Raw genomic sequence first — 25,771 nt, forward strand, 5'->3', positions numbered from 1 at the left:
AACTCTGGCTTCGGAGAAAAAAAATCTTACAAATTGTCACACAAAATGTGGTGACAAGTAAGAATAAAATATTCCCTATCTCCTTGTAATCTTTTACAGTTCTGTTATTGAAAAAGTTCTACATGTTACTCTAAAAATACATATAATTTCTAAATGGCATTTCAATAATTTAAAGAAACATTCTGCTCTAATTTGTATCTATAAAAGAATAATTAAATGTAATAGTGGATTTACTGTAGCTGAGGATACAATTCATCCAGAATGCTTAAGGCTCATTTGAGCTACAGATGAAGAGAGTGAATTTGAAAAGCAGCCAGAAACAGAATATGAACCTCCAAGGCAGTGACATCTTCCCTCTGTGGTCTGGAGAATAAAAACTGTGATTCTTTAAGGACAGATGTTAAAATGAAAAACAGTATTAGTTGTGATTCCTGAGCCTTGTCGCCTTAACTCAACTGATGCATTCAATTGCTTCTGTCACAGCAGGAAAACTTTCTGGGGTAGTCTTCCCTCACAGGATTCCCGCTGTTCCTCCCAAGCAGAGCCAAAAGTGCTCTGAGCTGCCACTGCCCTTTCCTTTCTCCAGCAGCTCCTTTCAGTTGCCCATGGCATTGCAATAGGATTTTTAAGTTGTTGTTGGTTTTATTATTATTATTATTGTTGTTGTTATTTTAAACTTGTCTTATAGCTGAAGAGCTTTTGGATACTCTTCAGGTACATTTTCAAGTGTTTCCCTGACATCATGAGAGCTAGCAGTGCATATTACAAAAAGCTGAGAGTCTCAAAACATCATCTGTGTCCAAGAGCTCAGGCTTTAGCTGCAACAGCAAACATCATTCATATCACCCTGGGTGTCAGCAGCTACAAAAAGTGGAGCCCATGTCCCAAGCACATTCTTGTCTCTCTCTCTGGCCTGACAGTATCATCTGCAGGAAGAGGGAGGAAAGCAGGGTATATCACCTAATGGTTTCTTCACAAGGATAGGAAGAAAGAAATATTTTGCCTACGAATTTCAAAAAGTATTTATTTTCTTGATCAGAAGGGGCTGTTACTTCCTCTGCAACCTCCTCAACATACAGAGACACCTCCTTCATCCTAGGGCTTCAAAATACCTAGGGATCACGGGCACTTGTTTAAAGACTATCACTAAGTTATATCCTTCAGTAAGTAAAAAACTACGGTTACAGTTTCTTTTCTTTTTTTTTTTTTTTTTTTCCGGGAGGAACCAGAGTGTGGAACTACACCACAATTACCAGGAGGACAACACCACATCTATCCTAACTTAAAAAGAGGAAGACCCAAAGGAATAACATTTGCAAGCATCAGCTGAATTGATTTATACACTGCTCTAGTTCATAAGCAACATTTTTTAAACCATGTTGGTTTTTTACTTTTTCAGCTACCGCTAAAACAATTAGCAGAAGTCATTAGCCAAGTGACATTTTACAAATTAATGATTTACTCCTGTAAACTGATAGAAATGCATAGTAAATAAATCTTGATTTAAAGGGTATCAGGAAATCACTCAGTCCTGGAATAGATTTAATCAGCATTCATGATTTTAAAAACAGAAGTGTTGAGAAAATTATTGTCTTCCATTTCAGTCTAGTTTTTACTCTATAGAAGTAATTTTGTCCATGAAATTATTCAAGGGTAATTTTGAAAAGACAGCAAACATTAAGATTTCAAGTGACTGAAATAATAGCAATGTGCGTATGAAGAAAGGCTGAGGTTCCCTCAGTGGACTTCCATTACTGCAGACATCTTTATATTTTAATATACTCAGAAATAATCCCTTATCTCACTGGAGTAAGAGAAGAATAAGTGAAAAAGATACAGGAATCTCTACACTGCAATTCAGAAACCTGACTTTTGATACTTGGGCTAAATAACACCTTAGTATAGAGAGCTCTATATCACACTAGACAATGAATTAGAACATGAGCTTTAAAATTAAATGAGTAAAGTTGGAAGCCTGGCTTTATATTTTGTGATTATCTTTGGGAACAAAGTTGATGAGGAATTCTGACCCCATTAATCTGAGCACAGCTGCGATTATACCACATATGATCCCATTCTCCTCCAAGCAGTCTCACTGACAGGGTGACTCCTTTCAGTAAGGCAGCCGTACTTGCATTTTACAACTGAAGAATAATAGGAATGTTGGTTTTGTGGTTTAGTCAGTGGAAGGAAAACTTGCTTTAGAGCAGTAAGAAAGCTTTGATATGTTAATGAGCTTCCTCACATTATGTAGCTATTCTGACCTCAGGTTTAAATAAGGAAAAAAATTTTTTTAGTTTTTATCATACTAATTTATACACTATCCTCCTCCTCAAGGCATAGGTATTTTACACTATAACACTCTGAAAGAATGTTTCTCACAGCCTAAAATAATGTATTACATTTATCTTTTATCTTAACATATGGAAAGAGTATTTGATAACAGCTCAAAAAGCAACCAGTGCAGTGGGACACATCACAGGCTGTGGGTATTGAGTATTATTTCTACTGAACAGGAACTCTGTCAACAAATCCAAACACTGAAAGTGAAAATTCTTCTATTTTTGTATTGACACATCCTGCGTTCCTTATGGAGCAATACATAACGTAAGCAACTGCCAAAGAGCAGTTAACTTGAACCTCTGTATTCTGCTGCTGAACTTAGCAAAATCCTATCTCAAAAGTGAAATCAAAGTGTCACTGTGTTTCTTTCAAGAAACAGTAACACTTCCTAATACTATGAAATTTTCCCAAACATCAAGAAATTGCACCCATAGACATAGTTTAGGGACCTTCCCTATCCTGAGGGAAGATATATAATTCCAGGAGGAGTCCCAGACTATTTAGTAAACAAAGCTAGGACTAATGTTTTTTAAAGCATATTAACCAAGAAAGACATAATCCTCATCATTACAGAAAAGAAGATGCTTCAAGGCACAGGCCACTAGAGAATTTGCATCTGAGTGAAAACTAGTCATGGGCAAAACTGAAAATGAATTGGTGGTCATTTCCTTTGTTAGCTTCAAGTCTTGAATCCTTAGAGTCAGTAATATTTATCTGTGACACAAAGGATAATAAATAATATTGTCTGGCTTTCTGTGTAAGGACTCAGTGGGAGAGAAATAGATCTCCAACACTTTCAAGTTTCTAATTATAGAAATCTCTTCCTACATTATTTTTCCCCCTGCTTCCTTTACCTGAAGTTCTGAATAATACTGAAATGATGTTAGGAGTTGCTGAATCTGTCCTGGTAGAAGCCATGCTGCCACAGCTCCACGTTGCTGGCTTTGGCCAGTAGTGAAGTTGAGCACATTTTCCCAATAGGCACACACAAGGACACATGCATATTATATGAGACATGGCCAGTCTCACTGATCAATACAGAATGAAAAAAAAAAAAAAGCAGTCATACAAACACAAATATCTGAGCAGGATGAAAGTCTGCTAGTGGAAAATACATACAGTGTGGATCCCCCCACCAGCTGGCCTTGCACACTTAGGCTGCCCAGTAGCTAGCCCCTGGATCCCAGGACTCCCCTGTTCTGACACATGAACAATTCCAAGCCCTAAGGACCACAGCTCCATTCCACTTGCTGACTGCAGACACCTCGCTCCCAGTTACACACGGACTCTCAGAAGGATGCTGTGGATACTGCAGCAAGTGCCTCTGGACACTTGGTTTACCCAGTAGTTGCCCTGGATCTTTGGTCTCCTCCCAGCTGCAGGTGTCTAAACAGGTGAGCACCCACTGCTCACAGTCCTACTCCAGTTGCAGGTACACAGGAGCACTCTTGCTCACCCCAACACACATACAGACAGACAGACACATACTCTCTGTATCCCTCCAGCAACTGCACTTAGACACTCAGTCTATGCAGCAGCTGACTCCTAGATCTTCTCATCTCCAGTTGCTTTGCATACATACAATGGATGGGGCTCTTGGTCAACATCCAGATCCCATGTTCTCCAGAGTAGTAGGACCTCCTGCTCTTTCCTATAGCCAACTCCTCCAGTCGTCTCTCTCCGAGAGACTCCTAGATCCCACAGTCTCAGCTGTAGGTGGCTTTGACCTCCCGGCACCTCCAGCATCTGGCTCTGAGAAGAAAAAAAAATACGTCCACTTACTGATGAGACAGAACAGACGTTTAGAAGCAGAAAGCACTAGATGGCAGCAGTGCTCAACTCTTTTAAATTGGATACAAGAGCAAAGCAGTCACCTATAGTCAACCGCGCAATTTCTATGTTTTTCCCATGGCACCAGAGACAGGAGTTCAATACTAAAGACAACGTAGATAAATCTCACAAAGGTGTCGATAAAATGATCAGTGAACACAGTAGGAAACAGCAGAGTCAAGTAATCTTCCAACTTCCCACTGCCTTAGGAAAAGATCTGAGTAGCAATGTAACAGAACCACTAACTATATCTCTCAGTATCAGAGAAAAATCTATCACATAACTGGAGAGGTATACAGTGCTTCTGTCGTATGTGCCACTGCCCAGTTCCATGGTGTTGGGCAATACCACCCCTTTCTCCTCTGCCTGCTGCACCATTGCCCTGCTGCTGCTGGAGAGAGGGAGGAAGAAACACCCCACCCTGCTGAGGACCGTCAGTATCTTCTGTGCAAGCTAGAGGTTAATTCAGACAAGGCTTAAGCTTCAGATGATTGAAGGAGAGCTGGTAACATCAGAAGATCCAGTAAAAAAGGGTGGTTGTGGGCCCTACCCCTCCTCCTTCAATAATTCAGATAAAATCACTATCTAGACATGCAGGTCTCCAGCCTGTATCAGTTCCTTTGTGCTGTCTGAACACTAGATGTGATCAAAAGGCACACCATGGTGATGGACGGTGCTGGTGCCCTCTGGGCATCAGCAAATACGAGGGATGCACCCCAGGTCACCTCATAAGAGACAGAATGCAAGCCCCCAGCACCCACGGTTAGCAGCTGTCCTGCAAGGGAACAGAAGGCAGCTGCACCCAAACCTAAGCTCGATCACATATTTATGCAGATTTAATTTCACGTTAAAAAACCCCTACTGACTACCACCTAAAAATGAAGCCATACAGTGCAGCTGCTAAATGAAAATACCTTCCCTGGGCTCAGGCAATAGCAGAGAAGGGCTGTGAAGAAAACCACCTGTTGAAGATGACCCCCTTGAAGGCAGCTCCTCTTCATTTTGAAATTCCTCTCCTCAGCAGACCCCCATCCCAGGCCAGTCAGGCACTGCAGCCAGCCCTTCTGCAGCACTCAGAGTAATCGCCATCACTTCTTCCATCTTTGCCCTCTACAAGCATTAGCAGAAAAGCCTCTCAAACAGGGGGGAGTGGACTAACCACCGGGCAGCCTCACCTGGGGCAGCCTCACCTGGGGCAGCCTCACCTGGGGCAGCCTCACCTGGGGCAGCCCAGCCCCACCCCAGCTGCCACTCCCAGCCCTCAGCCTCCTAAGACATGGTGCTTCAGCCCTGGCAGGCACTGTTGGCAGAGCTGTGCCTGTGACTCTGCTCGTGGGGCTGCAGGTGTGGCTCCAGTTGCAGCCACCTGTGGCTGGCATACTTGATATACTTTGGCTACAACATGAAGCCGGCAAGAGGCACCCGCATGAGGTACCATGGTGCCAGCCCTGTGGTCCTGTAGCACTCATGTGAGGTGCATGGCCAGGGCAAGGCAAAGGCAGCTGTGGACCTGGGGAAGGTAATTTTCATCAGCTGAGATGCTTTTGAGAACAACCTTGCAAAATAGCTTGAGGCCAAGACAGCCCTTGTCAACACCATCACTTCTGTGTACAAGGATGGGGTCTTGAAGGTGGTCAACAGCTGGGTCTATGTATATTTCAAGAGCATTGACAGGTGGGTCCCAGCAGTGGGAATCATGTCCCCCAGGTCTGAACTCTCAAACACCCATTGGTGCTACACCAGAGCAGATGCTCAGTTGCAAGGAGCTCAGCTGGACACCTTTTGCAAACAACACCAGGTGCTCAGACTGACAGCCACATCTTTCTTTTGCAGGGCAGAGGTTATATGTTTACACATGTTGATACCCATACAAGAGATGGGGTCTACAGTTCCATTTCTTTTGCCATGAAGGGCCTGTTGATCAACAGAAATGAAGCAGAGGAGGCAGGGAAGGCAGTCCAGACCTCTGTTAAGATACGATGGTACCAAAACCAGCCCTCTCTCCAACCATAGCTCTATCACCTCCCCAAAGACCCAGCTAAGCTTTGGAGTATCTGGAATCTTGCCTTGAGGTAATAGATACTTTGCTTATATCTGGTAACAATGGCTTGATCACAGAAGGGACATTTATGCCCTCAGAGATCTTTCAAAGCACTTTCGAAACACCTGACAGCTGTTTCTTACTTGCAACTGCTAGCAGCTCCCAGATTGCAGCCTTGACCCAGGACAGACACCTCTTCTAGGGCAGCATTGGCTGGGTCACTAGCGTGATGCACATTGCCAAGGATAAGAGCATAGATTTGAAAAGCACAGGGTGGTTGTTTGAAGAAAGAGGGCAACTGACCTTACTCAGCCCTGTGATTAGCAATTTCACTCAGCCATATGGCTTCAATAAATGCAAGCTCAACTTGCAGTTAGCAGTCTGGAGATCTCAGCAGTCCTGCACCGTGGAGATCCTCATGGGAGACTTCCAGAACAAGATCGATTACACTGACATGCATGAATGTCAGTTTGAAGGCCATATTTGTACACAAGCCAGCTAAAGGTCCCCTCCCTTGGTGACAGAGAACAGCCCCCTGTGCTGACTTTCAGTACATACGTAATAGAAGGGAGATTTACATATGATGGAAACACCAAACACCTCTTGCATACAGTTCTGAAGCAGCAGTGTTTCTCTGAACTTGCAGACACTGACTTCTGTGATGGTGTATGTGATGGAGAGATGTCTACTGTCACTGTGGATATCCCTGACAACCCAGTCGGCTGTACTGATGTGGCTCCCCTGACTGCGCTTGTTGCAGGGTCCTGCCCACCTACAAAGCACATCAGGATTGTAATAAAAGGTAACAGCCTGTGACAAAGGCCTCATCCAGGAACCAGCACTGAGAAATAACTTCAGTTACACAATCAGCCATAGCACACACGACTTGCACTTTCTTACAAGATATACAAGCAGGATGATCTACAGATGAAATATAGCTTTACAAATCTGAGCCGTCCTGTTCTATTATAAAAATCCTTGGCTGCTAGTTTTTGATTTATAGGAAATCCATAGATTTCAGGAGTACCTCCCTGCCAAATTTGTTCTGTTTGAGATAAATGGAATACATAGCTATGATTATCTGTTCATCATGCCAACAGCATCTCTGAACATCAAAATTGAACTTCTTTGCTAGCGGAACAGGGGTCTCCAGACTCACATACTGCATGGACAAGAAGAAACTACATAAGCTGTAAGGATAGGAATGGACCTGAATTAAAATGGCCCTCAGTCAAGTATCAGGTCCTTGATGGAGATAAAAGTAAGGTCATTTTTCCTCCCTGTGATGGTCTATATATCTTTAAAGCCATTGTAGTGGATACATTTTACAGTTACTGTAATTTATCCATAACCTTCTCTCAGTACGTCTATGGTACTTTTCACAGAAACTACCTACATTTTTGGGAATCGCTAGAAGTCTTCCTAATTTTACTTTTTATTTTTACAAGGTACTCCCCATCTTATTTATCATTCTAAAATGTGAGATACAAAAGTTAAACTATTTTGAGTGGAATTTTTTGAAGTCTCCAGGAACCATAACTGGAGAAGTTCCCTTTTATTTAGGTTGGGGTTTTTTTTTTCTTTTTATGAAAATGTGATGGGGAGATGAGAAAACTAGCTTAATGTCCTTTTTCTAATTAGAAAGCAGTTTGTTTTGTTTTGGTTTTTTTTTTTAAATATTGAAAAAGATATTATGTTTTTTTTTCCTCATCTTTCATTCTAGATTTTTCACTGACCCTATGTGGCTAGTTCTACTTGTTTTACTGCAGAGACAGCTTAAAAGTCTTTCCAGTACAAGTGCAGATTTCAGAAACATGGCCGCTTTTAAATTTAATTTTAGGAACAGCTTTTAAAGTGGACTTCAGGGGGTTTCTTGCTAATTAGTATCAATCCAGGCTGTGTGACAAAGACCAATTATCTCCAAACTTCCAAACTTGAATGTTCAGTACCAGGAGAATATATCTGTCTTAACCGTACTGTGAAAGCCCAGCATTCTGCAGAATTAAAAAGTCCATCCAAACAATGGATTTAAAATGTATTTAAAGTAATTCGGTAGACATTTTCCTAATAACAGTAGCAGTCAACCAAAACTAAACCAACCACAATAGGAAGTGGCCATTTTGTCTGAAAGTTAGTTTATAGCAAAAGCAGTATTAATTGTTGTCTATTTCAGACTATTTTAGAATCCTGTGAATTTGCAATATATATATGACTTTTAGATATTTATTGCTAGTTAAGACCTTATTCCATTACACAATGTTAAAACAGGATTTAAATAAGGTAGTTTAAGAAAAACATTAAAGGTGAGCTTTTATCCTAAACAGTTTAAACTTTAAAGACAAGACTATTTTTCCCATTTTGACATATAGAAGAGTTTACAAATTTAGATGACGCGACAAGTTCTGAAAACTCCACAGCTGTATCAGCATAACCAGTCCTTCTAAAAAAATTGTAAAATAAAGCACACAATTCAAGAGAAATACTGCATTTAGTATGATTTCTACTATTTTGGGGAAGTTAGATGGGGATTGATGACTGAGACTAGAAAAGGCACAAGATCCTGCTATAACACCATAGTCACCTCCTAGAACAGTAAGAGAAATCAAAGAAATATCCCTTGAGGTAAATATTATAACTGAAGCACACAATGAAGCCTCTTCGTGAAGCTTACATAGGATTCTTGGCATTCTTTCTGCTAGACTAGTGACCAGTCTAATTGTGTATGAGTCATTAAAAAGTCTTTGTTTGCCCACAAAATAATTAAAGGTTTCATCTCTTTTAGTAACCACTAAATACTACTCCAGAACTAGTGATTGAGAGCCTGAACAACAAATCAGATGCACTTTTAAGATACATGCAGACTTTTAAACACTTTTTGCAAATGGGTATTGCCTGTTGTCTCCTGGGGCTTTCCCTTCTGCTGCTCTGCTCAGTTTCTTCCTTCTTGCCTGGTCTCAGACTGAGATCCCATTCCTCTCCTTCGCAGTTTCTCTAAACCTGTCCCTTTTCCTTCATGCTTTCACCAGGTTTGCCTGAATGACAGCAATCATCTTTTTAAAAGCCAAATTTTGGTCCTCTTGGTTCACAAAAGCAGCAATTGAGTTCATTGCCTTGGCAATCACTCTGCTTAAGGCACTATCTGGACATCTTTATTACTTTTCATTACATTGAAGGGCCTCAGTTTTCACACGGAAAGCTCTGTCCAACTCTTCCTCTCTTTCACTATTGCTCTTTCATGAGACATACTCAAACTTGTTCCCTCTGAGCACTTTCTACACTCCCTCTGTCTCCTCATGACAGGCACCTTTCTCAGCACCCTTGTCCGATAGTGTCAATACACAACTAGGAAAGCAATTTAAACAATTCTTGTACCACTCAAGCACCTACTCACTTCTATTACCTCCAGGTGGCACTCTTCCCTACTATTCTTAAATTCCTTTATTTAACGTACTTCGGAGATGTGACAGTTCCTGTAAGCAGAACACGACTAGATACTGCCCCAAGTCGCACATACTAATGAACGCATACAAGTTCTGTAAGCAAACTACAAACACTTGGAGTATTAGTCATCCTGCTTCAATGTACACATGAAAACTAAACAAGGAAGATTTTTTTTTTCCTCTTTTATAGGAGAGGGAACAGCCTGGCTGGATTACTAGACAAAGTGCAAGAATAGCATGTAAATAAACAATTTAGCTGCCATACTATGAATGTCATTTATTCAAATACAAAATAGATCCGAATATCCATCTCAAACTTAAGGAAATAAAGTGTGGAAGTCATCAGCTGTATAGATTGATATTCTCTCCATTCACAAACTATGCCTTCATAAATGTTGCATGCTTTCTGCATCACATTCACAGCCTGACGAAGACACCATAAAACCTTATTACTCCAGATTTGCATTGCACAAAACTGTAATCTGACAGTGTAGCATTTCACTAATTTTTGGTAAAGCAGCCTAGGATCACCTGAATACCCATAGCACAGGATGGAGTAGTCTATGCTCTTAAGTATGAAATTGCTGGCAGAATGCACCTCATTCAAGGAGCAAGTTTTCTGGTGACACAGCTCAAATAAAAAGCTGTTGGTTTGCGTTTTGGGGGGGTTTTGTGTGGGTTTGGGGTTTTTTTTTTGGGGGGGGGTTGGGTTTTTTTTTTTGTGGGTTTGTGTTTCCTGTGTTTTTTTGGTTTTGGTTTTTTTTGAGTAACATATGGAATTATTTCTGTGGTTTATGTAATACAAGACTACATTATTCCCAAGTTCCCCACCATGCCCAGAATGAAACTGGGCATTTTGCTTTTTGTCAAAACACCCAGCTTGGCAAGTTCCATGGTTTTGTTACAGAAGTAGAAGAAAATGAAAAATCATATAGTTAAAAACAACAAAGATCCCCTGGATCTAGTAATCTGAGGGATTTTTCTAGCGCTCTCAAAGTAAGATGCATTTTGATCTATCTACTCTGAGCTGTAACACTGTTGTGACAGATGCATTAGGATGCTCTTGTGCTTTACAGCCGTTTCAGGGGATTCTTCTGAAAAGAGTATTGTTCTGCAGGTAGCAGAGTTTCAGCCTTTGCAAAGAGACTTATTTGCCCAATAGCAAGACCAGATAATTTTCTTTTCAATACAACTATTTTTCATCTCTGTGGGTTCAACACATGGGTACACATCCTTTTCTATGTGTGAATTTATTAAGGAGCCAGTTTAGCTCTATCACCACGCTAGCTCCTGAGTAATTACATAAACTTCTGTTCTGACATGACAATGACTACATTAACAACTCCATGCTTTTTACACAGCACACTAAGCATCATCACCAACATATCATGGAAGGAACCAGTGTCAATTAGGAAATAAAACATTTTAATGGTTACAAAATAGTCATTGCTTGGACACAGCATGACAACAGTAAGCCAAGTTTTAGATGTTAGAATCACAGATACTGCTTTTCAGCAAACTGTCTTTGAATATGACAAGTTAAAAACTTCAGTATTTTTGTAATCACCACATGAGGAACAGGAATAAAGGGGAGATTTCACTTAAGTGTGGAAAAAAAAAGTTTGGTTTGTTTGGGATGGATTTTTTTAGCTATGTGATAGTGCCCACAGAAAAATAAAAATCTGGTTTATTTACAAGATTATCAGTTTATCCTGCTGAGCTTTGCACTATCAAGAAGTATAAAAGAATTAAGTACACATATATACTTTTGTATACGTACATTTATACACAAAACATGTCTAGATACACACAGAAATGCATCTCAAAACCATGTAGTATAGAGGCTGCTAATATTAGCCATGCTGAATAAAACAGTACTCCAGCTCTTTTAGCTTCTTTCCACATCATTAACTCACCATAACCCTATAAAAATTCTTGGAAACATGAGGAAGAGTTAAGTCTCAACACAGTATTTCCTTCAAGTCAAGGTACATAATGTGTCTTACCAGTTTTTTTTACCCAAATTCTCATTAACAGAAGTGGCAAGTGTCGGTTTACTCAATCTGAAAGTTAGGATCACTGAAAAAAACAGCAGTCACCAGGATATCACAGTCTAGTAGTTTTGTACTGTTATTAAAGCCTGTACTTTTGTAAAGTGCAGCTTCCAAATCACAGGGGGATCCCATTTCTTACCAGGTTCTTCTGACAGGCTGAAAAAGCAGTTAAAACTTCTGACCCATGTCTCATAAAACTCTTGTGGAAACATCCTCTAACAGAATAATGTAACTTCTGTCACTTGAGTCCTTGAAGTAGGCTTAAAAATTACACCAACTGTGACTTAGAACACTGTGGTCAGCTGGATAGCTGAATGGCATCAATAATGATTTCTCTGTCACTAACCATGCCAAGATAGGAAGAGGACTGATGACATAGCATAAAGCTACAATGCCAAGTATAATTTCGAAAGAGTAGTCTTCCAATCTGCCCAACAGCAGAAAAAACCCTCACCCCCAGAAGCAATATATTTATTGTTAGACAATATGTATTCTGTTGATAAATCATCATGATCCACAGTCATACTGACTACAAAAGGAAGGTTTCAGAAAGTTTTAAGACCTGGAGACAGTCATATGGTTGTACTACATACAAGTAAAACATTGTATAAACAAGAAAAATATGCATCTGGAAGGAGATGTACTGTTTCGTATGTCAGTGCTGTCCTGTGAAGGAATTACTTTCATCCACAAGATACAGAAGACGACCAGAAGCCTTTGGTTTCTTTACATGCTCCACTTCCCTTGTACTCAGGTAACCCATCATAAACCGTAACTCCTAACTCTTACCTGGTTTTGCTGCACTTGATTGCTTCCCACAGCCTTCCCTACATTCAGCAGTTACTACTCAAAAATCCTGATAGCAAGTAATTGAGATTTCCCAAAGAGCTGAATTCTGGGGGCTGTACCTGAGAACACTGGATAAGAACTCAAAATGCAAACACAACAGCGACAACAAGTTACAGTGTACACCAACACTACAAGTGGCAACAGGAACTGCACCTGAGCAAAGAGGGCCAGAACAAACACAGTACAAAATATACATATGGTATCAGCACCTGAAAATTGCTACAGCTGTATAAAAAAAAAAGGAAGAAAAAAGCCCACAGAAGTTCATACAGTGAATATGGTGTATGTTTTATTCTATTTACAGTACACTTGTTATAAATATAATACATTTCTTGAAAATCTTGAGTAGATTTTTTTTTTTAAAACAGATCAATTGTTATAGTTACATAATAAAGCAAGTGACAATTTAAATGACAATCTCATGGTTGTGAAATAGGGCATTCTGTGTTGAGATGAATGAGAAAAATACTCAAACTGGTTGAAGAAATTATTTCTGAAACACCTTAGTTGGGACTTGTATGTAAACCTTCAAAGGTCACCAGTTTCCATAAACATGAAAACTCAAACCAAAATTTTAAACTAAAGAACTGAGAAACAGAAATGGATTTGAGACACCTTATTGAACTTCACAGTAAGATTGGGATTTATCATTTCTAATGGCTTCAAACAGGAAAAAGCCAGCAAGAGTTTCTTCCTGAACCATATCCTAATACAGCCACAAATATTAACACACCATGCTGGAAGTTGTAACAGCAGTCAAGCTGCATTTTTGACAGGGCATAGGACATACAAATATGTTCAGATTTGGAGTTAAAGAGTATTTTGTGTTATGAATATCTTAATTACCAGAGAAGAAATACATTATAAAAGGATAAACATATTTTCAGTCCAACGTGCGTTGCATTGAGAAACAATTTGACAAGTAGTCTGAATATTTTGCTATTTTCTTTCCTACACAATCTTTAGTAACAAGTTAGATGTTTGAGGTGCTATTTCCAAAAACTGCAGCAAAATGTCAACCAGCAATATAAGAAAAGAATCCCATATATTTTGTCTTTTAGTGTGATTTTTTTTCAGGAAGTGGTCAGATATTATTTATAATAATCAGTGCAGGCATGGAGTTCTGCTGACTTGTTTCAAACAAAGTAACTTGGTCCACTAGCTTGGCAAATACTCTGGGGGTTCCAAGATTATAGACACCTGTATGAACAAAGCAAGCTTTCAGCTGCAAGCTATAGACCTCCTGGCTTTTAAGTTGAAGCTTGTACTGTGTTTGCCCAAGCCATGTAAAAGATCCATGGATTTCTAGTGCTTCTGGGCTGAAAGAGAAGGTAACAAAGTTATTTCTTTGTATTTGAAGCATACATACTAGTTTACATGATTTCCTCAACCTCCAGTTCTCCCAAGGTTTCAGAATGCACTGTATGTCCATCACCGGCCCCTTACAAAGGGATGCTTCTTTATACTTTCCAAAAATTTATTTTCAAAATCCAGGAATTGGAAACTTGAATTTTCTGGTAGACTTTAGATGCAATAGTGCCCACCATCAGTCGTCTCTGACAACTGAGAAGTTGCTGAGTCTTTTCTACTGCCTGTCTGTGTTAATTTCCTTTACGTCACTGCTTTCACCAAATGCATCATGCTTGCTTTGTTTCCCACACCACCACTCCCCCCCTTTAAGAGATTAAGGTTTTTCTAGCAAGACAAAGTAGACTTTGAAAGGATAGCAGTTGCACTCAGGTTTAGACAGAACTGTGCTTACATTTTATCAAGATGCTAAATGCAGCTTCAAAATAAGATCATGTCTGTACATCCTCTTTCCTGCTACATTTATACACACAAACACACACTCCCCCCATCCTCACAAACACACACATATCCTGAAACCAAAGATAAAGGGTGTTATTTATATTATTAATAATACCTAAGGTATTACTGGGTATCTTTAGGGGTCACAACACCCACTCATTAGTTCAATTTAACTCCAGGTCCTCCCTTCTTGGCAAACACTTTTTAGTGTTGACTCACTTAACACTCCTTTACAGTGGCTCTCCCCCCGGCTCAGATAGAATCACTACTAAACTTTAAAACATTTATGTGGTTTCCAATATACTGTCCTTTATATACAGAACATTAATTATACATATATGTATAATGATAAATTCCAGTGTATTCCCAGCTTTTTATGTAACAAACACATAACACTAACAATAGACATAGCAACAAGATCTGAACTGTCAGATTTTGGAATCCTTAGGTAAGGTATTCTTGGGCCTGCGCCATAAACTAGAGTAACATCAGAGTGGAAATAGTCAACAGGGATATACACTGCTTTAGAGACTTTGCATTAACATCTTGGTTTGAGGGTGAGAGGTGTGTTTGGGTTTTTGTTTGGGTTTAGGAAATTTCAAGGCACATGACTACACTGTCCTTTCAAAGACATGTCTTAAAACACTTGTTATGAAACACAGCCTTCTTGTAAAAAAAGCACCAAATCAGTGAATAGCTTCCTAATCTTAACTGGTAAACAAAACTGATTTAAACCTTCTGTGCTCTATTTCTGAACCTGCATATTAGGCCCTGGGCTTTTAATTTCTTACTTGCCTACACAGACTGTTGGCAAGAAGCAAAGGTTCCCTATGACAAGCCCTACCTCAATATCTTCCAATCTGCCTTACCTCCTGCCAAGAATATTCACTCAGGGATCCCACAAAGCCCATTTTGTGGTAAGCAGACCATGTAGCATTATGTCTACTGGGGGAGAGGGGCATGGGGGAGATGGTGTGACCCAAATTATGAGTTAAATGGCCTTGTTTAAAACAGAATTGGAAGAATTAACAATGGTATACCATGGTACCAAATTCTCTGTCACAGAATCCTTAGCAAAACTTTTAGAAACAATTCACAAAATGTTTCCTCAGTGCTAATATTTTTGTACATAATAGTACAGTTCTAAGCAAAAAGCCAGTCATAAGAATCAGCTGATAAACCCAGGAGAAGTCTTAGAAATACTTATGGTCCTATGACATTTTATGCTAAGCCAAATTGCAGAAGGAAGTACTTGTTTAAACTTCAAAAGCTGTTTTCTACATATTACTTGATATTCTTAATATGAAAACCCAACATCATGTTTAATAAAGTTACTGAAGCTTGTATTTTGCTAGTTAAAAAGCATTTCCACTGTCCTAGAAAAGACCTGTAGAGTTTAGCTATTTGAAATTCGCAGTTCAAGGTCCTGTCTTAAAAGTAAAATTGAGCACTGACTGAAGATTCCATTTGACTGTATGAAGCCTTTATCACCTTCCATTCTTTCAAAGAAGCATTCTCAAAAATTGTTTTACTAGCATTCACACATTACCTTGTTGTTTTATGCCGCAAATCAATCATTACATCTACAACAGCCTGGGAACAATTGGAAAGTAGGAGAGTGACAGGTACCAGACAGAGGCTGCGAAGAGAAACAGTTCCATAGTGAAGGAAAAAAATCTTATTATGGATAGTCTTAATTATACCCATAATAGTTAAAATTAATTTCAAGTAATATAAAAATTAGCATGTAGTTGTTTATTATACAACAGTCAGACAGTGTACATAGCAATATAACCACTTACATTGACCAGAGTTTCCTATAATAAAAGCTATTAACTGCATTGGCTCAACTGAGACAAATGAAATTACCACCCTCCTTCATCCCGCTGAGGAAGACTAGTAAAAGCACAAATACCTTAGTTTATAGGAAATCTACTGTTATGACAAGAGACATTTCAGAATGTGATAATATGGTCCACTACGCTACACTCTGAACCGCCTTAGCATGTTTTGTCTAGATACTTTTTTTCTGCCCTGTCTCCTGTAGAGGAATTGATGGCATCTGGTCTGAAGTTTAACCAGAACAATGCCCAAACAGAACAGACAGCATACACACATTTGGTATTAATTTAATCCTTTACCCCAAATAAAACTAATACAGTTAGTTGATATTCTGCTGGTTCATAGTTAATATAGCTGTTTTTATGAACAACCTGCAGCAAGACAGACCAAGATATTCATAGGCAGGTACACAAATTACTGCATCTGAAACAGCTCTATGTATTCAACAAGTAATTTGTGTCACTGGAATTCCTTGCCATTGTGTAACCGTTTAAATATCCTGAACTTGACTAACAAAAAAAGAAAAATTAGCAACTATAACAAATAAGATATGAAATTGTTACTGGAACAATGCATGCTTTGTAATTGTTGTTAAAATATGCCACCACAGAAAATGTTTAAATGTTAGACTTTTATGAAGAAAAAAATCCCTTTCAGCAACTTACTTTTTTCTAAAATAAAAGTATAACACCATAAAGTTTTCAGATAAAACAACTCAGACTATGTTTCAAGTACAATTAATTTTATACCTGGAAATTAATCCAGAGAGTTTTTTCAAAATTAAAGTGATCTGAACACTTACGGATTTTACAGGCTCCAACTAATTAACTCTCACAGTCTGCTTTCGGACAGGTTATTTCTGATATTCTTCCAGGAGACAAGCCTCAGCAATCTGAACTGTTACCGCCTTTCCTTCTGACATAAATCAGAACCACATGCAGCTAATCTAGACAAGTCAGATGCTTAGACATAGCGGTTCTTTTGACTTAAAAACTAGCACTTTCTGTCTAGTGCTCAAAGTAGTTGTAGTTTGAACTCTGACAAAGAGAAGCAAAAAGGTAGAGTATTTTTCTTCCAGGAAGTCTGATAACATTAGAGTTAATATTAAAAGTGTGAATTGTGGTAGAACAGCCTGTTTCTCTACATGAAATTTTCATTTTATCTATACAATTCTGAAGCAGTGAAATTAAGGATTGAGCAAGATTTCACCCTTGCATACCACCTTTTGTATCATAACCCAAATAGCACCTTTCATCAGGACTTATGTCGAATTAATAATATTTCAGAAGTTTCTAAAGAAAATGTTGTATGAACCTTTTTTGATGAAAAGAATGATTGAAAGACTCTGGATAATGAAGGCTTGTCTTGATAAGATTAGAAAGCTGCTCTGGTGTTGGTCTTGCTGGTACTGGTGTGTTTTCTGGTCGAAAAAACTTTAAGAGAACCATTTCTGGTAATTCCTGAAACACAAATTCAGAATGACATTTAAAATACAAACAGTACTGTGCAACACAAAGAAATCCAGTCACAGAAGCTACAATTTTGCATTATGAACTATAACTTCAGAGAAGTCCACAGCATCATGCAGCTTACACTTTTTTCCAATGTGTTTAGTACTTAAGCGTGCTAGAGGATGAACTGATGATTTATGTTACCATCTTTTGATACAGATTTTACAGCTGCTTGTGAAAACACACACAATCTGTGCATATTTCACAAAAGAATTCTATTGCTGCAGTGGTTAATGTTTCTTTTTGCTTTGTTTCTAAGAAAAAGGGATGGCATTTACAGTTTCCTATTCAGCAGCTGTACCTAAAAAAAAAGTAAAAATATCCATCACCTGCCCTGGGAAGTTCACAACAGGAAAGCCAATAACCAAGTTTCCCAAAACAGATGCAAAGTAAAGCAAACAGAAGTTTATAGGAACATGCTAACAATGACAGAATGATTTAATAATGCAGAGTATCTTAAAAACTGTATAGCAAGCTCTTACAGATATGGAAATTACCTTTGCCCCCAGCTGAAAGCCTAAGTCAAGCACTGACACTACTCTAACCATGTGGGCAGAATTAATCTCTGAAGCAGAATAAATCAGACGATACAGAAAGATAAAACACCAAATGAGGCAATCAGGCTGCATCTGGTCCAGCATTACTGTGCCACTGTAATTCTGCATAACATCACCTAATCTGTTTTGCAAACGGGATTTATTTGGGAAGGGACTGCCTTTCATTACTCCCTTATGAATCTATTCTGCAAAAAGTCCACCTTCATAAGAAAAAAAGAATTTGCAGCAATAAGTGTGACTAACTACTAAAAGCAAGTGAAAGATTTTTAAAAGCCACCAGTAAGTCAGTACAGTGTAACAAAGAAGTACTTCTTGTTAAGAGTGATGGATTTTTATCTCCTAAACTGAAAAGAAATACTACAGGCAACAAAACCTGACTCAAAGTAACAGGAACACTGGGCATTCTGCAATATGTATAAACATTTCACTTACTGTTTGCCTGTGCTGGTAATACCAGAAGACATCAAATGTTTTATCAAGCTTGCAATTCTTTCCTCTTGAAAGGAAGAGTAGGGTGTTTTTTGGGTTTTTTTTAAGAAGAAAAAAATTATTTCACAGAAACAATGAAATATATTAAGCAGTTAATTAAATGGGTATTTCCACCCTACCCTATGGGTATCTAACTCGATGAAAATTGACAGCATGAAACAACACTGGCCTCCAGAGATGAGTGTATAGGTTTTCCTTTAAATTGACCTTTCCCCTCAAATTACACAGTCCAACAAAATATTCAGTGCCCTCTTCAACCACATATCAATATCCTACACACTGTAGTTTACCCTAGAGTCAATTACCTGTTCCAAGTCCTCCCAATCAGAATTCTCGAGTATTTTTTTAAAACCCTACAAAAAGACAAATACGAAGGTTTATCTCTACAGACAGACAAGAACATCATGAAATGCAGCAGGAACATTTACTGGAGAAAGTGCCAAGTGCCATTAATATTTCAAACCTTTAGTTCTATTACACCTCTGCTGAAGGACTGGAAAGCAGTAAGATTAACCATTTACCATCACACAGCTAAACCTTAATTCCAGCCAGCCTCTTAGTGTTAGACGCAGAGAAGATGTCTGTGTCTCCAAGTTCAGATGCTCAAAGTCTACTTTTTTTTTTGGTCATGTCTTAGCCTTTGTTCCAGGTACACAATTACATTTAGTACATGATTCTCTTACCTAATGTTTTTAGGAGAGAATTAAGAACTTCAGAATGGTAACCAAGAAGATGTGCATACAGATCGGGGAGCTAGGGACAGCTAGTAATAAATAGTAAGTTCCACTAAACTCCTGCCCTACTCTAGAGCTTGGGAAATTTGATCAAGGCTACAAAAAGATGCCCATACCTACAGGGGCACCTGTACCCTCCCCTTCAAGGATATTCACCAAGCAAGTAACAGCCTCAAGACTTTTGGCTATTTCACTCAGAAGTAAAACAAAAACCAAGAATTAAAAAGGTGATTTTTTTTTTGCTGAACTAAAATACCAGTCCAAATGGAGCATGGCCTTTTTGAGGCAAAAAGAAAAGTTCCGACACCTGAAGTCTGCTTGTTAATCCATTATGGTTCCTTGCAAAGCCTCCAGAAGCACCACAGGCTCCAGTAGAGAGCAAGCACCAAATACTGTATACAAGAAGGCCACAACAACACTTGAGATACTTCCTTAAAAAAAATGGTTAAGGTGTATTTCAAGGTCTCATCCATACATGCTAGTAGAGGTACACATAAGCTTGACTGAAAGAGGCTTCATCATGAGAACAGTTTGGAAGAACTGTAGGGGGAGGGGGGAGTGTTTTTAGTTACTGCTTTAAATTTTACAGCTGCATTCTTAACCTATTTGGTTTTTGAGTAGAAACACTTAACAGGCAGTAGCACCAGAACCACCCTGCTCTCACACTTACTTTCCAAGATCTACAAACTATGCAACTGGTGCTAGAAAAGTTGCTTCTATTTTTAGAAAGCTTGTAGATGGCTGGAGCCATCTACAAAGGCCAGCTTCAAACAAACATATTTTAAACTACACATAAGCTTACTGTTCTAAACAGAATTATCTCCACATCTTGACTTATTCAGAAACTACAAAAAAGCATGGACCTTTAGAGTCTGACGTTCAGCTACTTTGAAACAAAGTTGTATATTATCCCTACTTACACTTCTGAACTGGCACATGACTCACACTGCTCTCATATCTCCTGCAAATGTACCAAGCTAGAAGTTGGACAAGTCAAAATTTACACCATTCAAAGCATCTTCTGAATTATCTGATAGATGTCATAGACAGGTTTGCCCATAATATAGTCTTTAATCTCTCTGAATGCACTTTCAAATTAAGAAGTTCTTCCTTTCCACCAGATGGGTGGAACTGATGCAGTCATTTTAAAGACTTTTGCTATGTAGTATCAGACAACTTAAAAGTTTTTCATTTCAAAACTAATCTTCTTGATGACTGGGACAATGTGGTCTTCAATATACCAGAAGAAAGTTAAACGCTACAAGATGATTTCCAAGCTGTATGGAAATTCAGCACATTTGCCCCATAAATCACAATTTACACATAGTCAAAAAGATCGTTAACATGCTCAATCGAGGATGAAGGACCAATATGCACAGCATAGAAAACCTAAACAGGAAACTCTTGAACACCACAACATGTAACTAAATACAGAACATATGAAAGCAACAGAATAAGACAAAGAAACCCTAAGTGATGTCTTTCTCCCTTTCCCATTTTAGATCAGAGAATTCCCATTTTAAAACCTGCATTTTAAGTTGGTTTCCTTCACGATGCAACTCATCCTTATTCATTCTAGCTCCTAACTACAGAAACAATGACTCCAGGAACATTATTTTACTAATACACCAGTAATAACACATTTGTAAGCACAAATATCATCAGCTCTGCAAACCATCAACAGGTAAGGCAGCAAATATAGTTTTTCAGCTATCTGGAGTATTTGATTCATGACAACAGCATAAGCCAGTTCTCCCAGATTGGTACAGTAACTGGTACACTAATTCATACAACAAAGTAAAAAAAAAAAGTACACTTCAGTTCTTGATGCTTACCCTAAAAATTTTGCTTTCTCCCCACCAAGCTGGTTTAAAGAAAGTCTTAAATCCATTCCAACAATCTGTATTGATTCAAGTAGCCCTTCCCACATTCTGTAAAAAAAATTCTAAACTAGCACAAGGTGTCAGTAATTCTCTGACAGATTTCAATAAATCACTGTCAAGAAGAATAGTTAAATTTATTTAAATCCTATCCTTTCCTACCTTTCAAAAATTCCTACTTCCAACCAAACTATTGCTATCTCACTAAGTTGCATCTACATTAAGCAGTGTTATCAAAAATTATCAACTCTGAAGTACAACACTACCAAAAAGCCTGCATCCATGCTATATGCATTTTATGGAATTTACTTTGGGCTAGCACTGGTCTAATTCACAGGACTGAACAAGCAGCACAGAAACACATCATGTGCAGTCCTGGGGCACATATAAAGTAATTCTACCTAGAAAGTATACACTTTGTGTGTTACAAGACCACAACAAAAACAGAGGGCTGTACATGGGGATAATATCTTAAAATATGCCTTATCTAAAACATGCTCATAGACACATTATCTCACCTAGACTTCAGTCAAAACTAAGTTTACACGCCCATGCTAGTGTGTTTTGGAAGTATGGATGCACTATTCCCAACATGCCAGCATGCCCAAGTGACAAGCCTCTACTAGATTGTTGCTCACCTTCCATCAGTGTGAAATCTTTGCCAATCAAAAGTGTGGCAAATGGCCCAGCCCCACATTACTACTTCCACCCTGCCATACGGAACTGTGCTTTTCCTTTGGAACCTTTTGGATTGAATTCACCAGATTAGAAAAATATGGAAGCAGCAGTTAGAAATAACGTCGATCAACAGCCCTGACTGTGAATGGATGTTTAAAGTATTTGAAGTTTTTGTCCTTTTAGTAAGTTAAGGTACCGAGCTCAAGAACAATAGACAGAATATGTGTATTTCTGATGCAATTATAAGCTGACCTTCAGTTAAAACCTGGTTCCCAAAAGCTAGTTTCCAAAGAGAAACAGAACTGATAGCAATATCGTCAAAAAAAGAACAGCCACTAGTTATAAATACCCAGCTATTTTTTATTGGTGAGATTTTTACTCCTTGGACTCAAACAGCTACTGCTGACACATCTGTTTCAGATCTATTCACTTTAATATGCTGTGATTTATTCTTCACATATTGTTGTTAGTGCCTATAATCTATCACTTTGTGACACCATTTGTGTTTCTGATTCAAGGAAGTGAACTATATTTAGCATTTTTTCCCTACCTTTAAAAAAAGGCCATTTTTTCAAAAATACAAGTGAGAGAAAAGACAGGAAGAAAAGTATTCTCCATATTATTCATAGAGCTTTCTATATGAAACAGAGTTGATATTCTTTAAGTGTTACTTCAGCTTCTATGTGTTATGATTCCAAATTTCTAGAACATAAAGATGTAAGTAGTTTATCACATCATCTGATAAGTCTACTGTGTTCAGTAACCTATGATCAAAAGCAGTGCTATTTAAATAAAAAACCCTGTAGTGTAAGCAACAACAAATAAATCTGTATTCAATGACAGAAAACCAGTAAGCTTCAAAGTCAGTTGTTAGTGTCTTGGTTAGAATGCAAGAAGTTTAGAATTTATAAATCCATTTTGAACAGACATGGGGAGAAAAGGAAGCACGTACATTTGAGCATCCAAGTAAAATTCGTATAGAATTTTACTGTTATTTTCTTTCTTTTTATGTGGGTTCATACAGAAGTTTTATCCAGAAAAAGATTTTAAGCCTCCCCAAGCCCCACTATCTTGTGTTTTATGGAAACCAGAGATTTTACCTTGATTTTATCAAATGCTATATCAAGTTTTATTATTGCGATACAGGAATAATCACATCCTGCTGCCTGTTCCACATCCCTGTTGTATGAACTACACGTTCTGCAGTGAAGCAAGCAGAAGTAACCACCTGTCCTTGCATCTCAGTCAGCAGTCTAACATCTTAAGACATATGATAAAGATGACTTTATACCACTGCACCCAACTTAGCAGTCTACTACCAACTGCTAGAATAATTTGAGAACCATAACAATGACAATGAATACAGATCTACTGCTCTTCTACTACAGTGCTCTACTGCAGCATTGTTTCTCCTGAACAGTTTTAGAAGCTTCTATAAATCCAAACTAAACCCTTAAAAGCTGCAAAGAATTAGTCTGAGATATACCACAACTGACAAAGCAGAAGTCAACCAGTACAAAGAATTTAACCAAATGTAAAGCAAGCTATCTTGATTTGTTCAGTATAGTTATTTGATTAATTCAGCTAAGATTTGAGTCATTTCTCAGAGGGCTTAAAACAAAAAAGAATGCAGAAAGAGAAAGAAGACTTGTTCATGTTTTCTCCATGTCTATTGTGAGATTGTTTTTGACTGGGGACAGCTGTATTACACAAAACTCCTTTTGCTGGCTGCAACAGCATGAAGCAGCAGCAGTTCAAGTCAAGAAAAAAGTCGCTGAAGACCAACAAACAGAGCACAGCAAGAAATGCAGGGAGTGGACTCTTGCATCCTAGGTGACACACTGTTCAGAATCTGCAAATAAATTTCTTTTTCCAGATCTGAGCAGCCCTTTATCATTTAAAAACTGGTACCCAACATGCTTTGGTAAAAAGCATGCCTCTCCATCTCCCTCTGCTGTCTAGACCACAGAAAACAACTTCTATACTGTCAGTTCAAGACATTCAGGAACAGTCTAGAATTTCTAACCCTGTTTACAACTTCAAGAATAAACAGATTTACAAGACAAACTATTTGAACGTTATGTAAGTCTCAAAACTATATACTGAAAATGTTAAGTTAGAAGTAATGCCTGGGTTTGGGGTTTTCTCCGCCCCAGTTTTTCACTGCTTGTCTAACTGTAATGAGGGAAACAAGGTAATTAAAACACAATATGCAGTCCTTAATAGATTAGGTATATTATTTTCTCTACCAAGCCTCATTTAATCCTATTTTGGAGATTCTTTTAATTCTTAAATGTGGAATGAACATAGTAAAGTGCTCCAAGGTCTCAAATCATTTGTTATACCTCACCTCCCATGTCAGAGGGGTTTATTCAGTATAAAGTGCCACTTCAAAAAAAAAAAAAAAAAAAAAAATGATCATATGAAATTTCTCAATCCTTAGCAGTCCTGAAATTACAGGCTCTTAAAATTCAAGTTAAATCTGGTCTTTGGTTACCCTGAGGATGTGGAATTTACACATATTAAAAACCATCACCATTACTTTTATGCCAGATTTCAACTATATCACAAGTCAGACGCATTTTTGCTTCCAATGAAGGTACAGAACATTCCAATGGAAGTATGTTCCTTATGCTGAAGAAAGTGAATACAATAATCAATGTACCATCTATATGAACGTAGCTGTAATAATAATTGATAAAAAATGTTACAAAATGCTAATACAGTAGCATGTATTCCTCAAATCAAACTGAGGGTACATGTGCATCCTCCCTGTTGCCGGTGGCACAATTTATTTCCTCTAGTCCGAAAACTGAATTTGATGCAGATAACTAGAGTTCCAGGCAGTCAACAAGAAATGCAAGTTTCTACTCCTAGCATGTTCAGTCATTTGTTTTACAATGCAGATGCGATTCATTCCTACTTCTCTTCCACCCCATTTGCTCAAACCTGACCTCAATGAGATCAGAAGTAGAAGTTTACAGTGCTTTCTCTCCTAGCTTTAGATACCAACAGTGTGATCTACTGTTCTGCAAACACCTTAAAACAGGAAAATTAATACCAGAGTGATCAGTTGTCATGAGACTAATACAGCCTAGTATTGCTCAGCATAGCTTAAGCCCACAAGTGCAACGACTTTTTGGAGGTTGGGAGCATTAAGGGAAAAAGTTGTCTTCAGACATTAGAACCTAAATTTTCCTATTTTTCACTGCTGATGAACATCAGCCAGTATAGTTAAACTAAATACCCCATATTCCCATGTATTTCATAGTGCTAAGAACTAAATGGAAAAATCATTTTAATGATGTGAAAGTACTTAGCTTATAAACCAAAGCCAAGTGCACAGCTTCAGAATAGTTCACTAATGTTATAGCGTGATATTTATAGAAGACACATTTGTCCTACTGTTTTCTTAACAAAACTAATGCATAGTATTATTTGCTGCAACTTTGAGTAAGAGCTTACTAAAAGCTATATACAATGTTTTCAACATTGGAAAAAAACCATAAGGAAAATGGCACCAAAGCAAGAAGGAACAGCAACATACTGCTCAGCAGAAAACTAAACAAGTACAAAACTTGTTTCTTTTTTATTTTGCACATTAGTCTTCACATATATAAACTGCAGCTAGCATAAATGTTTACAGAAACATATCTATAGCTTCCATAGTTACTGATTCACATACGAGGAGACATCAACCAGTTTCTTATAGAT

At 38.2% G+C, this 25,771-nt stretch overlaps 1 protein-coding gene across 7 annotated transcripts in view; it reads right to left on the reverse strand.

Annotated features, from left to right (window-relative positions):
* Positions 1-12,824: 12,824 nt before the first annotated feature.
* The window catches only part of TRAPPC8 (trafficking protein particle complex 8), a 54,632-nt gene continuing 41,685 nt past the window's right edge, over positions 12,825-25,771 (reverse strand). For 4 of the 7 annotated variants that reach the window (XM_026842017.1, XM_026842016.1, XM_026842013.1 and 1 more), the window contains 4 exons: positions 19,071-19,118; positions 17,523-17,668; positions 15,916-16,005; positions 12,825-13,876 (listed from right to left, as the gene is read on the reverse strand). In XM_026842017.1, the coding sequence (XP_026697818.1) occupies positions 13,642-13,876; positions 15,916-16,005; positions 17,523-17,668; positions 19,071-19,118 (519 nt within the window). In that variant the 3' untranslated portion in view covers positions 12,825-13,641. The remainder of the gene's footprint in view (positions 13,877-15,915; positions 16,006-17,522; positions 17,669-19,070; positions 19,119-25,771) is intronic. The other 3 variants (XM_026842018.1, XM_026842015.1, XM_026842014.1) reach the window with 1 other exon arrangement.

This window comes from Athene cunicularia, assembly GCF_003259725.1.
Source record: "Athene cunicularia isolate RWA chromosome 2 unlocalized genomic scaffold, athCun1 chr2_part1, whole genome shotgun sequence".
Taxonomy (NCBI): Eukaryota; Metazoa; Chordata; class Aves; order Strigiformes; family Strigidae; genus Athene; species Athene cunicularia.